This window comes from Danio rerio, chromosome 19 (genome assembly GCF_049306965.1).
Source record: "Danio rerio strain Tuebingen ecotype United States chromosome 19, GRCz12tu, whole genome shotgun sequence".
Taxonomy (NCBI): domain Eukaryota; kingdom Metazoa; phylum Chordata; class Actinopteri; order Cypriniformes; family Danionidae; genus Danio; species Danio rerio.
In genome coordinates, this window is record NC_133194.1 from 13,015,001 (window position 1) to 13,030,920 (window position 15,920).

The 15,920-nt window shown below is 37.5% G+C and overlaps 1 protein-coding gene across 4 annotated transcripts in view; it reads right to left on the reverse strand.

Moving 5' to 3' along the window:
• The window catches only part of cpsf1 (cleavage and polyadenylation specific factor 1), a 53,254-nt gene that overhangs the window by 13,779 nt on the left and 23,555 nt on the right, over positions 1 to 15,920 (reverse strand). For all 4 annotated transcript variants that reach the window (XR_012394534.1, XR_012394535.1, XM_005159584.5 and 1 more), the window contains exons 19-29: positions 10,940 to 11,081; positions 10,670 to 10,848; positions 9,929 to 10,068; positions 9,607 to 9,793; positions 6,910 to 7,116; positions 6,740 to 6,829; positions 6,506 to 6,649; positions 4,177 to 4,329; positions 3,938 to 4,054; positions 1,718 to 1,808; positions 1,550 to 1,634 (exon numbers count right to left, since the gene is read on the reverse strand). Coding sequence is in view for 2 of the 4 variants with exons in the window: in XM_005159584.5 (XP_005159641.1) it covers positions 1,550 to 1,634; positions 1,718 to 1,808; positions 3,938 to 4,054; positions 4,177 to 4,329; positions 6,506 to 6,649; positions 6,740 to 6,829; positions 6,910 to 7,116; positions 9,607 to 9,793; positions 9,929 to 10,068; positions 10,670 to 10,848; positions 10,940 to 11,081 (1,535 nt within the window). In the remaining 2 variants the exon portion in view is untranslated. The remainder of the gene's footprint in view (positions 1 to 1,549; positions 1,635 to 1,717; positions 1,809 to 3,937; positions 4,055 to 4,176; positions 4,330 to 6,505; positions 6,650 to 6,739; positions 6,830 to 6,909; positions 7,117 to 9,606; positions 9,794 to 9,928; positions 10,069 to 10,669; positions 10,849 to 10,939; positions 11,082 to 15,920) is intronic.

A 15,920-nucleotide genomic window follows, 5' to 3' on the forward strand; every position in this document is an offset into this window, starting at 1 on the left:
TACCTGCCAAGAGTATAACTGCATTCACCATCGGAAGGCGCTACAATCTCTCCCTTGGGGCCCCTTCCACTACATAAGCAAAACTGCGGTCGTTGAGTGCGTGAGGTGTCCATCATTCCACACTTCATTTTACCGGCTGAATGAGTGCAATATCCAGGTAATCAAAGTGCATTTGTTATTTTTAGACTATTCAGTGTGAACGCACTACTTACACTATTTATACTACAAAATGGCGTAGAATAGTGCATAAGTATGCGATTTGGGACGCAGCTACTAATCAATCATTTACTAATGGTCTTGTTGTTCAAACCTGTATGACTTATTAACTTTTAAACAAAAAAAAAAAAAAAAACTCATGAATCCTTGTGAGATTTCTGTCACTCCATCGAAAGTCATCGAAATTTATAAACTAGACTTATTAAAAAAGATATTTAAAAAAAGCTCAACTGCACTTTACACATGAAAACCAAGGATATTTGTCCATGCACATCAAAAAATAAATAAAACTCACTATAATTCATTATATTTGATGTGCTCTAGGCATGTAAGTTGGTTAATGTTTATGTTTATAATTTAATTTTAAATTTATCATGCAAAGTGGTTGTGTCTTACCAAAATACTAAGATTGAGCAACGTGACTTTTTGGATTTATTTTATAATGGGGTGGACAATTATTTCAAAGCTTTTCAAGCAAATCCTAGAGACTGTGAACTTTTAGGTCCTCATCAAGGCAGTGTAATGAATCCAATTTTAGCACCGACTTTGGATTGCAACAATAAAAGTTCAATAAAATTTTCACTGACCTGCATGATATTTTGCATGAAATAAAAGATTAAAGCCGAAACTCTATGGTCAAATCATGTAAAATGGCATTCAGAAAATGTTGTTTATGGTGGAATATGCTTAATTTTAAAAAGTGTATTTAACTGAGAAAGAGAACTTGTGTTGTTCCCCTGATGTCTTTCTACGCCTTTCAAATACACACAAAAAATGTTTCAATATATCTGTCAGTCAATTATGTCTTAAATCAACATAAACAGTTAGAAATAAATCAGATGTCAGTATATTCAGTTTTTAAAGCTACTATCTGTCTGCAGTCTACAATCAGTATTAGAGAAAAACAATCACTGCCCTTTATTGAATCACAGCAACTTCAACCTCTAAGCATTGCTGTATTTCAGTAACTGATGCCTTAGCATACCTTGGGTGTAACGCTGAAACGCCAAGGGGTGTTAAAAAGTTTACCCTAATTATTTAAATTAAGACTAAACTTAATGATTTAAGATTAAATAGACAATTTTGACAACTGATTCTTAATCCAATATTTTAATTTTCAATTGTGCATACAGAAAGCCCATAAACTTGTTTCAGTATGTATATTCTCAGTGGTTGTCTTAATTGTAACCTTGAAACTTTAATAGAAAGTTTGCTTACCTGATCTTTAAACGTATGGACAGAAATCAAAATGTAAAATTTTGTATGTTTGGAACGGCATGATAAATTCTGCCAGAATCTTCATTTTTGCTTGAAATATGACCGTGATTCTCACCGTGTGTTTGGAATCGCCTCCCAGCTCACTGGAGAGATGAGCTGAATTGAGAACTTGTCCTGTTGAGGGTGAATATATCGCTCGTCTGAGAGAAAAAACAAATTATTAAGACCCCATCAAATCAGACACTTCACACAGTATATATACAGATCGAGAAAAACAGCACACCTCTTTCAATGGTCTCAAATTCCTTCTCTTCTCCAGTCATTCTGGGGATGCGCGTGCACGGCTCTTTAACACTGGTGCACACTGCATACACCTGAAACGCATACACATCACTGATCTTAGCCAATGTAGACAGAGCTCATTACCATATGAAATCTTAAAGCTACACCAGCATAAACAGCCGGTCTACTGCTAAAGATGCAATAATTCATTTTTATTAGAGCAGAGATGTATGAAGCAGTTTAAACCTATACACAAACCAAGTAACTTTCATTTTAAATGTGTTACTGACTTTCACACAAGTTTTCCCACAAAGCAAATGTTTTTAAATGACATAATTTGAAAACAGTAAACATGACTGAAATTACATTTTTCTAACAAGCATGATTTTTTTTTTTTTTTTTTTTTTAACAGCACATTGTGTTCCGCTTCCTGATTGGCTGTAGACTACTGTCAATCAATCTCCTCCGTGCCTCCTGTACAGTACAGTACGGGTTCAGCTTGCCAAATAACATCATGGTCTCCCTTACATTCATTGTGCCATGGTGGGGCACCACACCTAAGTTCATCCCGCCACAGCTACAGTATAGCTTCTCATTCACAACATTCAGTCATTGTTGTTTTTTAATAGCGGGTAATAGTTGCACCAAAACGCATTAAAAAGGAAGTGAAATATAACATCGCAACTGTAATCGTAGTAGTGCTGTGCAGTATTTGTTTAACCCTTTAAATTGAGGTGCTGACTGACTGACAGGAGCGTAATGCGTGAGGCCAGCAAACACAATGTAGCTTTCAGTGAAGATGAACACAGTTTCCATAATTGTACTTTATTTATAGATTAAGGTCTATGGTTCTGCATAAAATGACTTTATCTTGCTGGAGTTTATAGCCGTCTCACTTTACTTCAGGACGCATTAATGCCGCTCTGTAGGCCTATTGGAGAAATTCATAAATAATCCAAGCAATTCTTATAAATGTTGGAGGCATACTCGCATTAACGCGCTAAATTGCACTTCAGCTGTGTTTATTTAAGAGCGCACAAGAAGATCTGCACTTGAGCAGCGTATATTTTGAGGGCGTGCAAGAAGTTTTGTTCATGAGCAGAGGAAATCGATGTGCAAGCAAATAGATTCGCATGCTGCTCGTATTACATAAATGCGTTTTCGACTTGTAATACTGCGCTCACGACATTTCTCCATGTGTCATTGAAATAACGGCATAGGTAGTTGGTAGATTTGTGTAAAAGACCTGCCGCCACAGCTGGAAAAAATCCTTGAGGAAACACTGAACATAAATCTTCAGTTGCTCGCAGTGTGAGTTCCAACGAGGATGCAAAAAGGTCCGTAGCAAGACCATCGTAAAGAGAGTCGCACACCAGATGCACCGCACCACGCCAAGCAGCGCCATGCATTTTAGTTTAGTTTAATTGTGAACATACGCTTCTATCAGAGTACGCACGCCTGTGCCACAAGTCGGCGGCTGTCTGCGGTGCCCAGCTATGACTCAGGACACAGAGTGCCATCTGAATAATTTTATTTTAAATAACATGCCAATGTGCACATCCAGTGTGTGTGTTACTTCCAACTTTCATGTACGACCCCCTTAGGGATGGAGTCAGCTTTAGCTTTGTGGATCAGTGACTGCAGAAAAAAAACATTATGTTGGATGCCAACATTATCCAAACAAAAGCTAAAAAGCTTTATGAACCTTTTGCGGACAGTGATGAATGTTTGTGCTTGACTACAGGTTTTGATCTTTGGTTTCATTCTATTATACTGGACTTATATTTTCCATGAAAGTTTGAACTTTGAGAGTGTTTAAACAAGAGAGAAAAGTGTGAAAATGTTCATGCCTGTCTGAGAAAAGTTTGTAGTCAGGGGTTTTAAAACCTTAAATTGTAAAAAATAATGCCGACTTATTCACGGATTTCGCCTATCGCGGGTCATTTTTAGAATGTAACTCCTGCGAAAAAATGAGGGACCACTGTATACACAACCAAACTGTTCTGGTTAACACATAATTACTTTGTATTTTAATCCTTATAATAGAAATTGGGAACCAGAGCTCTATTTTTAAAAGTGCTTTTCAAAATAATTAATTTTTGAGTGATGGATGAATAACCACTTAAAAAAAAAGAGTCACATAAACATTTTTTAACAGAGATGAACAGCTAAATTAGAACTACATTCACTATTCATCTGCAGCCCACAGCATGTACATTACCTTGGATTCCACATGGTATGATACATAGTGGACGGTGCACCTAAGAGGGATCTTGCGCACAGGCCAGGGAGCATCATAAGAGAGGTATGTTGGCAACACACTGATCCTCAGCTCACCCTGAAGAAATAAACAATTTAGTCAGACACTTAAATCTAATACACTTGAGGTATTAATAACTAATAGGTGGTTAATAATTAATATCAGTTTGGAAGTCATTTAAGACTAGGCTGCCGCTGTACCTGTTTGTTGAAGTAGAGAAATCCTTTGGGGCAGTTGATATTGTGAAAGGGAGAGAAAGACTCAATGGCTCCATCTATTGTCATGGGGTGGAGGCGCATCGCCCCGCGAGAGGTCACCAACATCCAGTGTGGAGAGGGACCACAGATAAACACCTGAAAAACAATGAAAACATATATGCAAGAGCTTTTCTCGCAATTGTTATCAAATGATTTCTTGTTCAGTGTTTTTGATACACTTAATGAAGCTATTAATATAAATCTAGACCCTAACCCAGGGATGGGCAAACTTGATCCTCGAGGGCCGGTGTCCCTGCGTAGTTTAGCTCTAACCATATTCAAACAGACCTCATTTTAGAGTTCAAGTGATCTTGAAGACACTGATTAGTTTGTTCAGGTGTGTTTGACTAGTGTTGGAACAAAACTCTGCAGGGACACCGGCCCTCGAGGATCAAGTTTGCCTATCCCTGCCCTAACCCCTTGACAGCCCTCTTTAACCGTGCAGCCAGGTTTTTGCTTTTTCTACTCTTTTAGTTAGACGAGCAATTCTAATCAAATGGAAACAGGTACTTCCTCCATCCCATGACACATGGATCCGAGAAATCTTTAGTTGCATACAACTTGAGAAGCTAAGATGCTTACTTGCAGGATCTCTCAAATCAACAATACAAGACCTGGAATCCTGTTTACTATATCAAAGGCTTACCGTTAAGTTGATATCATTTTTAATACACAGTAAATGACTGGAAAGAGAAAATATTGACTTCTTAACGCAAACTTTTTGTTTCCTTTTTTCTTTTTACTCCTGTTTTTAACTCTTTTATTGTAAACTTGCTCAATAATAATTATTATTTGTATTTTTTTATTTAAATTAAAAAAAAAATTATTTAATAATAATGTTATTTATTTTTCTCTCAAGAGGATATGTTTGTTTTTAATTTATAAATTGTACTTATTTTATATTAAGGGGATAGTGGGAATCAGTGCTCAATTTGAGCCGGATCTTGCCGGATCCTGTTTCGGAAAATGTCAGATTTGTCGGATATATCGTGTTTTGTGTTTTGGTATTTATTTGAATGGATCCGACATTAACTTTTGTGTTGTAAACACCTATGTGTGTGTGTGTGTGTGTGTGCAAGAGAGAAAGAGAGAGAGAGAGAGAGAGAGAGAGAGAGAGACAGGAACAAAGAGAAGTCTGTGTAAATTGTGTGTGTGTAAGCACACACATGAAAGTAGTCACCATGCGCAAGGTGGCACTCAACAATATTTTCAGCCAATCATCCTTCTTATGTTTACAATTACTCTTGTTGGTTGGAGATTGTTTCAAGCGCAGTGAGCAGTGAAAATAAATAATGGCATAGTGGCCTACATAAATAATATTTGTATTTTTAACATTTCATATTTTAAAACCACGAGTAAATCTGATAATGAGCCTGATCAAAAGAGAACTTGAGAAGATGAAACAGCGCGAATGGATCAGGATAGCGGGAGACAGAAGCAAAGCGTTCTGAAGTCACCCAGAAAACATGACAGTGGAGGTAACTGTGGGCTCTTCATAAAGATTAGACTGCGTGAGTCATTTAATTATTATTTTTCACTTGACACATAATAGTGAAGTGAACTGAATAGCGATTGTTTATATGATTTATGTTTGTAGCTACATGTTCTTATCATCCATGACTGACCTATAATGTTATATGGCACAAAATAATTAAAGACCATTCAGAAATGGGATGCTCTTTTTTTTTTTTGCGCCGTCACCGTTTAATGACGTCATTTTCCGGGAAAACTAAAATTGTGTTGTGGCCGTCAGTCACGGTAACTTTTATTTCCTGGTTTTGTTCCGAGAATTATTCATTTACAAATTAAGCACTTGTGGAAAAATAAGAAACTAAGCCGGCCTGTAATTTTTCCTACGTTGCATTGTTTACTACTATGTATGGTCTTGTTAAACACCAACAAACAAAGAAAAAAATAGAAAAGAAGAAATCACCATTTTTGTTCTTAATGAAGAATTTTGTCTTTAAAGTTATTAAAAATGTATCACATTAGTATTTCATACAATTTATTGTTCATCTATGTATCCCACTATTCTTGCAACTTACAGTGTAACCATTAATCTTATATCTGAAGGAGGAATTTTGTAAAACACATGGAAATTTCTGCATATTTAGACAACTCATTTAATTTAAGTTATATGCACACTCTTAAAACTTGAATTTGATTTGTTATTGTTGACAAAACTAAAACTATTATTAGATTCAATCTGCTGAAATAGCTCAAAATAGATAAAATAACCATAAATATGCATTACATTCACAGACAGACGTACCCCTGAGTATCCAGAGATGTCCTGGAAGTATCTGAATCTGGCCACACGACCTTTGACGCCGAGAGTGTCCTCTCCCTGACCCTCAGGCTTCTTGTCCTTCCTCACTTTGACCTTCTTCTCTCTGTAGTTAATGTTATGAGGCATCTGATATGAAGAAAAATAAAAACCTCCTCATCATTCAAATACCATTACAGTAAACATCCTGAGGAGAGTAAATATTGATACAGCTTGTACCTTCTTGAAGCGCACTTTCAGGTTGCTTTGAGCTTGCTGCTGGTCGTACGGAAAGGCCTCATAGATGAGAAGCTCTTGTTCAACATGAGCCTGTAAGAATTTGATTGACAGATTCAGTGAAAGATAAAACGCAATCTCATTTAGAAGAGCAAAAACGGTGTTAAGCTCACCAGAAGGTAGGGACGGCTGTGGTTGTAGCCTAATGACACAAGAGCAACCTCTTTGACCAATGGAATGTCACCTTGCCTCGTCACTTCCTCTTTTTTAAGCTCCCCTTGAGTAGCTGACTGGCTGGCAGAGCTGTCAACCAAAACACGCTGACCGACTGGGAAATTTTTCACCAGGAAAACCAAACGCCAGTCTGGAAGCTGGTAGATCTGATTTCGAAATTACAATAAATGTTTTAATGAACAATGATAAAAACAACAAGTGATATACAAGGTGGTGAAAAGTAACTAGGTTATAATTTTATGTGACTAAATAGACAATAATAAATAAGATTTCATATTTCCTGTGTCAATGCAAGAGGGATTGGTCTTGAAAGGCAGTGTTAGAAATATGAATTTTATTACCAATTTTTAATGCCTAGTCTAGTTAATTTCTCCCACCCTGTACTTAAAGTCAGCATGAAATGAATGCTGCAGTTGTCTTTTCATCCATTTAGGATTCTAGTCTGTCTTTATCTGAGTAAAAACTGCTAACTTGAACAAAAACAAGTATATGGCGAGACCCGACTTTATCCAGTGACAGTTACTAGATGGTTGTGGTTTGTTATTGGTGGATCACATTTAATAGACAGATTAATCACATCATCAGAAAATATTTTATTTTGATTACAGATTACAAGGGCACATGAATTTGAAATAGATAATTATGTGCATGGCTTTGTTCCTCGCCACTGGCTTGCTTGGTTTGGGACTTGTGAAGCTGCACATCGATGGATTTGCTCTTCAGTGTTTGGACTTTCAGCAGTGAAATTTAAACCACACTGAACTGAACTTAACTGAACTTCAACTCTGAAAACCGGACTGATGCAGTTTCAATTTACTAGAACTTCTATGTTAAGCTGCTTTCACACAATCTACATTGTAAAAGCACTATGGAAATAAAGATTAATTGAGTTGAATAAAATTTAATTAAACAATTTATAATTAAACAAGCAAGATTCCCTTAAATAAGAATTTTTGTCCATTTTGAATAAAATAAAATTTTATTTGAATCAATTTATTTTTATTTACACAGGGTTAAGCACTTGGAATGTTTTCTGATGCCCTGGTTGGGCCAAAGGAATAGGTTTTTACTTGCTTCATCCAAAAAAAATCTAGTTTAGTTTTTAGTCTTAGCCATATATTTAAATAATGTGTCAAAACAAGCAAACTTTAGGTGAATACATATACGTTTTTGAATATAATCTTCTTTTAAATAGAAATGTACAAGTTTTAAAAACTACAATAAACTAAATGTATGCACAACAGTCTGTCCAAGTCAGCGTCCCCACCAGATAGCTATAAATATATGGAGAACTTTAAAACAAAAGTTATAGAATAACTTAAGGAATATAATTAAACCATATTGGAAAATTGAGGTAAAATGTTTACTTTTGTTAAAAGATGGATTGTTGGTGATTGGATGAGTGTCGGCCCAATTAGGGAGATTTACATGGACATATGAAAATTATTACCCGTTTAAAATAATTTAAAACCTACAACACAATATATCAGAAAATAAAAGACTTTTTAAGGCCTAAAATATTGATTTTTAAATGTATGTTACATTTTAAGACAACACAGATACCCTGTAATAGGGGCGTCAAAATTAATTGTTTCTTAGTGCACCGCAATGCAGACACGGACAATTGGTTATATCGGTTCAGTAACAATCATAACGGGTTATTATATTATATTATACGCTTTGTCGCCATTGCTTACTATGGTAAAAGAGGCAAGCACGGTTATTTACAATGCTCCAACTACTTGAAAACGCAGAAACTGTGCACAATTTCACTGCATGTGTGTTTGCTGGACAGTCTTTCACCGACACTTACAGCAGAAGCCCCTATTTCACTGCGATTGAGAGAATGAAAGTAAACTCCATTTCTCTCTCTCTCTCACTGTGGCTTGCTGTTACAGCAATATTTCTAGATACAGATACGAGCACGTGTCTGTAGAGTTTTCTGCACTTTGTCTATCATGGATCAGTTGTGATCGCCGCTGCAGTTTATCAGTGTCACTCATTTGTGAAGAGCATGAGCCCATAAGAGCCAATTGCAGCCTTTTCTGTTGAGCGTGTGACCAATCAAAGGGGTGTAAGAACTTGCTAGACAGGACTCAGAAAGCGAGCGGGATATTTATATTTGTTCATTTGCTATAAATGCTTGTGTTGTTTAAAGCTAGTTTATATATCTGACTTTGTATTAAAGGACAAAATTGTATTACAAAGAGTATATAAACATATTTATACATTTTAATACAAAAGTTGCTGTACTGTTAAGAAAATATAAAACTAAGTATGTTAAGCATCATCAATGAACCGTGACGCACAGAGATATCGAATTGAACCGAATCGATGGCATGATAATCGTAACTGAACCCAACCGTGAGACCAGTGTATGTTTACACCACTACCCAGTAAATCTATTTCATTTAATGATTATATAGTATTATTAGTTGGGAATGAAATTAGAGTTCAAATAATACCATTATTTATTTTTATGTAAATTATGTGGCTTTAAATAACATATAAATGCTAATCTACATATTTTGTAATCAGACAAAAATAATAATAAATCTAAAGAAAACAATAATAATGAATTCAAACATCAACAAGCTTTTCTTTAAAAGAAATCATGAAAAAAATCAGTTGATCACCTCCATGACTCCATTCTCTCTAACCAGCAGGCACCAGTGTGAGGGCTCCTGTCTGCCGGAGCCGCTCTCTTTTCCTGTGTGAGCGGAGCTTGCTGCTGCAGAGCCACGGCTGGACTCTTCTTTGTTGGGGCTCGTCAGGGGGTTTGACTCCCCGTACAGCATCTCCTCTTCATCATCCACTGTATTACTGACAGAAAACATGAAAAAAATCATCAGAATGAGCAATATATGTTATAAAACTATAAATAAGAGAATTAATCAAATCAATCAATAATAAAAAAAATAATGTAAAATGAATCAAATAAAACTAAATGGCAATTACCTGATGTCCTGGATGATGGTTTCTGTCTCTGAGTTGGTTCTGATAGCAATTTCCTCTTTTGCCAGGAAGCTGACCTTGTTCTCAGTTGTGAACATACCACTGACATCGCGATATGCACATAACGTAATAACACGTGATTGCTGAAAAAGTAATACATTAATTAATAAAACTATAAATACTGAAAATGTCAAATTGACAACGCCCTAAAAAGTACTTAACAAAGTAAGATTAAAGAGAACCCGTTAAAAATTGCAAGCCCTCAGATGCATTGCATTTTCTCATGTCATAAATTTAAATTTTGTTTATTTGATAAACATATTTTATGAAATAAAGTAACCGCTTTTTCAGCAAGATAAGATAAAGATTAATAAAAAGTTAAAATTATATAATTTATAATTCACAAAATTTATTGTACGTTGCTGGTTTGAACTTTTTATTCATTAAAGAATACTGAAATCTTTCACAGTTTTAACAAAAATATGAAGCAGCACAACTACTTTCAACATGGGCAATAGGAAATGTTTCTTAAGCAGAAAATCTGTATATTAGAATTATTTCTGAAGAATCAGAAACAACAGACACAAATTACATGTTAAAATACATCCAAACCGAAAACATATTATTTTGATGTTTACTAATATTTCAAAATATTACTATTTCAATGTATTATAAATTAAATAAATTGCCTTTTTTCTGAAGCGTTTAAAAATTCTCCTATATATGATGTGTGTACAGACTGACCGTGTGTATCTGTGGTTTCTGAAGTGCCAGGCGGTGACTCTTTCCCATATACGAGTCATTCTTCAAGACAAACATAGTGACCACTCCCTCTGCCGTCATGATGACCACGTAAGGATCGGCCACAGAGCAGTGCACTATGGGAGAGCCCAGGTCCACAGGGATAAAGTGGAGCTGATTAACTATGAGAAATAAAATAAAAATTAAAAATTAAAACCCAGGCCATCCATCATCACACAATCTGATCCATCACTCTGAAGTGTTCACTCTTACCTCCCTCGAGCAGTCTGATGCCCATGGGGGACACCTGGATGATGTATTTATTGTCTCCGATGTTGCCCGCGTAAACTGTAGGACCCTGTGTGGCGAATCCACTGGTGTCCAGTTCCATGATCTCTTGACCCGTCTGGAGAATCTGAACAAGCAGCAACAGCAAATCAAACACTGCAAGAGCGAATAGCATATACGGGCAGATATTGTCTTAAATAGCAATACACTACCAACAAAAAAAGTCATAATATGAGAGGGTGAACATGACCACTGATTTAGGAGAAGCCAATGAGCAGAAAGCGGGTCCAGCTGTCTTGAAAATTGATTCTGCATCTATTCTACGTTTTTCAAAATGCATCGATATTTTTCTTGAAACAATTCTGAGATTAGTTATTAACAGCAGATGGCGCTGTCACAGATGGTTAGTACAAAAACATATTTGAACAGGGAAAGATACCTATACATCAGGGGGGGCCAACCCTGTTTCTGGAGAGCCACCTTCCTGCAGATTTCAGTTGCAACCCATATCAAACACACCTGCCTGTAATTATCACATGGTGTTCAGGTCCTAATTAATTGGTTCAGGTGTGTTTGATATGGGTAGCAACTGAAATCTGCAGCAAGGTGGCTCTCCAGGAACAGGGTTGGCCACCCCTGCTATAAATACACGATAACAAATATACCATTGATTGTCACTGTATCATATAGCGTGTAATTGGGACACAGTGTTTTACTCTATAAGTAATCCATGTTAAGCAGCAAACAAGCGCTAAAGCAAGCAAATGAAATGGGTGTGGATTTTGAATGTAATCACTATGTTTTGGTACGGTACACCAGGGGTGCACTTTAGATGGTCAGAAGGCCTTGGCTAAAGTTTTATTTTATTTTTATTTATTTTATCACACTCACTTTTGTAACATTTTTTTCAAAGCTTAAAACAGTATAAAATAGAATAAAATAGTATAGTGATAAAACAAATGCGGAAAAGGGTTTCATGACCCTTTAGGTATTTCAAGGCCATTTGAGTAAAAAGCAAAAGATGTGCATGGATGCTATAACAGAACACTGTATAATTCCTAAAAGAAAAATTTTGATTTCATGGTGACTTCAGACGGGGCGGTGGCACAGTGGGTAGCGCTGTCGCCCTTACAGCAGGAAGGTCGCTGGTTCGAGCCTCGGCTGGGTCAGTTAACAATATTGTGTGGAGTTTGCATGTTCTCCCCGTGTTAGCGTGGGTTTCCTTACATGCGCTATAGGTGAATTGGGTAAGCTAAAGCCTAGTTCACACTAGAAGATTTTAAACCTGATTTGAGCCCGATTTGAAAGTTTACGAGATCGCCGACAGATAGAGCTGTGATCGGGGAAAATCTGAGAGTGATCGGCACTCAGCAGTCTTTATGTGTGAACTACTGAACAATGCATCAATGAGGCTAGCTGAAGCGTTGTCGACACCTCGCAGACAGAAATACAATATCTAGGATGCTGAATATTCCAGAGCAGTCGGTTGACTCAACCCCACTTGCGATCAGATGTAGTGACGAGCTGCAGCCAATGAGAGAGAATACCAGCAGGAGCTGAATGGCCGTGTGCTCGGGAGCTCAGCACAAATGTCTGTGATTGGCCAGAATGGGCATCAATTCACTCACTTAATTCTGCGTTAACACGGACACAAGAGTAGGCTATAGTAACAAAGGAACTAGAATTCTGTAACAATTAGAATCACTATACTGGTCATTCTGACTGTTCTCATATAAGACGTCATATTTCCATTCAAAACTTCTATTGAGATATTAAAATTAAGCTTTGAATGTTGTCGTCATATTTTATGACCCCATTAATCTAAAAATATTATCTTTTTTGGAAATACAGCTAAATATGTAGTTAAGATACTAGAACAAAGGTCTGGGACTTGCTTTCATTTTCAGTTTCAAACAGGAGCTGAATATGCTGTTCTGAAATATATATTTTTGGATAATAGGAACCATTTTTTATTATTTTTTGTCTCTTTTCTTTTAATCAAACAATTATTTGTATTGGTTATGTAAGGGTCATATATTAACTGAACTTCTAATGTTGTGGGTGAGTGCTGTGCATACTAATTAGCATTTTTGCAGAAGTAGATAGATGCGGGTCCAAAATTAAATTCAGCTCTGCAGAAACTTCCTGTCTGAAGAGAGGTGTTAAAACTGAACAAAGAACACAGAAAGATGTATACTTTGTTGTTGGGCAGAGAATTCATAGAAAAAGAGGAAGTATGTCGAAGGTGTGGCCAATGGAGGACTGAACAATGACTGATAAGTGACGTTACACCAAAACTCCACCTGTTAAGATCAGTTGTGTATTTATGCTGAAGTCAGGAAATGTATGTGAGTTGCGAACCTCTTGAATGTAATTCTTGTATTGCATTGGGGTAATGTAACCCAGAGCTCTGTCATCGAATTACCGTATTTTCCGCACTATAAGGCGCACCTAAAAGCCTAAAATTTTGTCATAAAACGGCCGTGCGCCTAATAATCCGGTGCGCTTTATGTGTGCACGAAGTTCAAAAATCTGTAAAAATGTTGTTGTGGGATTTCGGAAAGCGCTCCGCTTGATTGGCTGTCGGAGCATTTCCCGCCGACACGGAGACGTAAAACGTACACTCCGTACGCAGCAGCAATAAACCAATCAAAACTACATATGTTTGTCTAATGATCCCCGAAAATGGCACCAATGAAGAGACATGCTTACGAGGCACAATTCAAACTAAGCTATCAGTTACGCGGTTGTAAATGGGAATAGAGCAGCTGCGAAACAATTCCAAATTAATGAATCTATGGTTCGGAAGTGGAGGAAACAAGAAAATGAACTGCGCCAAGTTAAGAAGACGAAACAGAGTTTCCGCGGGAACAAAGCAAGGTGGCCACAGTTAGAAGACCAACTTGAGCAATGGATTATTGAGCAGAGAACAGCCGGAAGAAGTGTCTCTACAGTCACCATTCGACTGAGGGCAACAAAGATAGCACAAGACATGGGGATCGAACACTTTCAAGGAGGCCCGTCTTGGTGCTTTCGTTTCATGAAAAGGCGCCATCTCTCTATCCGCGCACGGACTACCGTGGCGCAGCAACTGCCAGCAGATTACAAAGAAAAGCTTGACATTTTCCGCACTTACTGCAGTAACAAGATTACCGACAAAAAGATCCAGCCCAAACACATCACCAACATGGATGAGGTCCCTCTCACTTTTGACATCCCCGTGAATCATACTGTGGAGAAAAAGGGGGCCAGCACGGTCTCAATACGCACCACGGGCCATGAGAAGTCGGCTTTCACTGTTGTTCTTGGTTGCCATGGTGATGGACAGAAACTACCACCTATGGTCATTTTTAAGAGGAAGACACTGCCAAAAGAAAAGTTTCCAGCCGGAGTCATCATTAAGGCCAATCAAAAGGGGTGGATGGATGAGGAAAAAATGAATGAGTGGCTGAGAGAGGTGTACGTAAAGAGACTGGATGGTTTTTTACACACATCACCGTCCCTGTTGATCTGCGACTCCATGCGCGCCCATCTCACCGCTACTGTGAAAAACCAAGTGAAGCAAATGAATTCGGAGCTTGCTGTCATTCCGGGAGGACTAACTAAAGAACTCCAGCCGCTGGATATTGGTGTAAACAGGGCGTTTAAAGTGAAGTTGCGAGCTGCGTGGGAGCAATGGATGACAGACGGCGAACACACTTTTACCAAGACTGGTAGGCAGCGCCGGGCGAGTTACGCCACCATATGTGAATGGATTGTGGATGCCTGGGCTAAGGTGTCTGCTTTAACTGTTGTCCGAGCTTTTGCAAAAGCCGGCATCATTGCTGAACAGCCACCCGGCAATGAGACTGACTCAGACAATGATGAGAGAGAACCCCGCGTGTTTGATGACGAAACTGCCCAGCTGTTCAATTCAGACACAAAAGATGAGGACTTTGATGGATTTGTGGGAGAAGACTGATTAAAAAAATAATGTGAGTGTATTGTTAAATAGTACAATAAAGTTCAACTAAACTATGTTAACTGTTTTGCTTCCATTACCTTTTTTTTGCAGACAGTGTATTTTAGCGTGCGCCCTATAATACGGTGCGCCTTATGTATGGGTTAAGTACAGAAATAGACCCCGTAATTGAGACTGCGTCTTATAATCCGGTGCGCTTTATAGTGCGGAAAATACGGTATTCATTTGTATCTAATAAATTGTTACGATTTTTGGCATTGAAGAAAAACCCCTCCTGACCTTTTCTCTTGAACACGCATGGAATTAGCTTGATATTCCAACAATATCTGATGTAAATTTATGTTTTTGCCATCAGAAAGCCATGTTTATGTTAGCAGGAAGTTGCTAGGCAAAAACGCAGGCATATTTAAAGTCACAGCGAAAAGTTGCAGACACGCACGCAGTCATTTTGACCAATATGGTTACTAAAGGTAGAAATGCTCAGTTCTTTAACATTTTGTCATTTAAAAAATGTTAGAAAAAAATACACAGATATTTTGAAAACATCAGGGTGTTATAGATATGTTAGTTTTATTTCAAAGAGTTATTAAATTACAAAAATTAAAAACTCTCTGTGTATCTTTCCACTTGAAACTTGCAGATGAGTGATTGATGCTTCAGCTGATTGATGATGTTTTTAAATGCCCCCTTGAAAGCTTGAAAGTTGTCAGTGATGTAATCAGCACACAAGCAGCCAAAAGTGTTCAGCTTTTTCTAGCGGCTTCTCCCTCAAAATTTCAGTGGCTGTAGTTTGGTAGCTTGACTGAGCTGTTGGGGAACGAGTTGTTGTCAGATCATGTAGTGTGTGACCCCCCTCTTGTGGATCATTTACGTAGTGTCCCGTAGTGTGAACACCACAGCGATGAAAAGACACAAAATCAAATAATGTAAAGTAAACGGCAAATCGATCTGCAGATGTTTTAGATCCTGTAGTCTGAACTAGGCTTTAACTTTCTGTAGTGTATG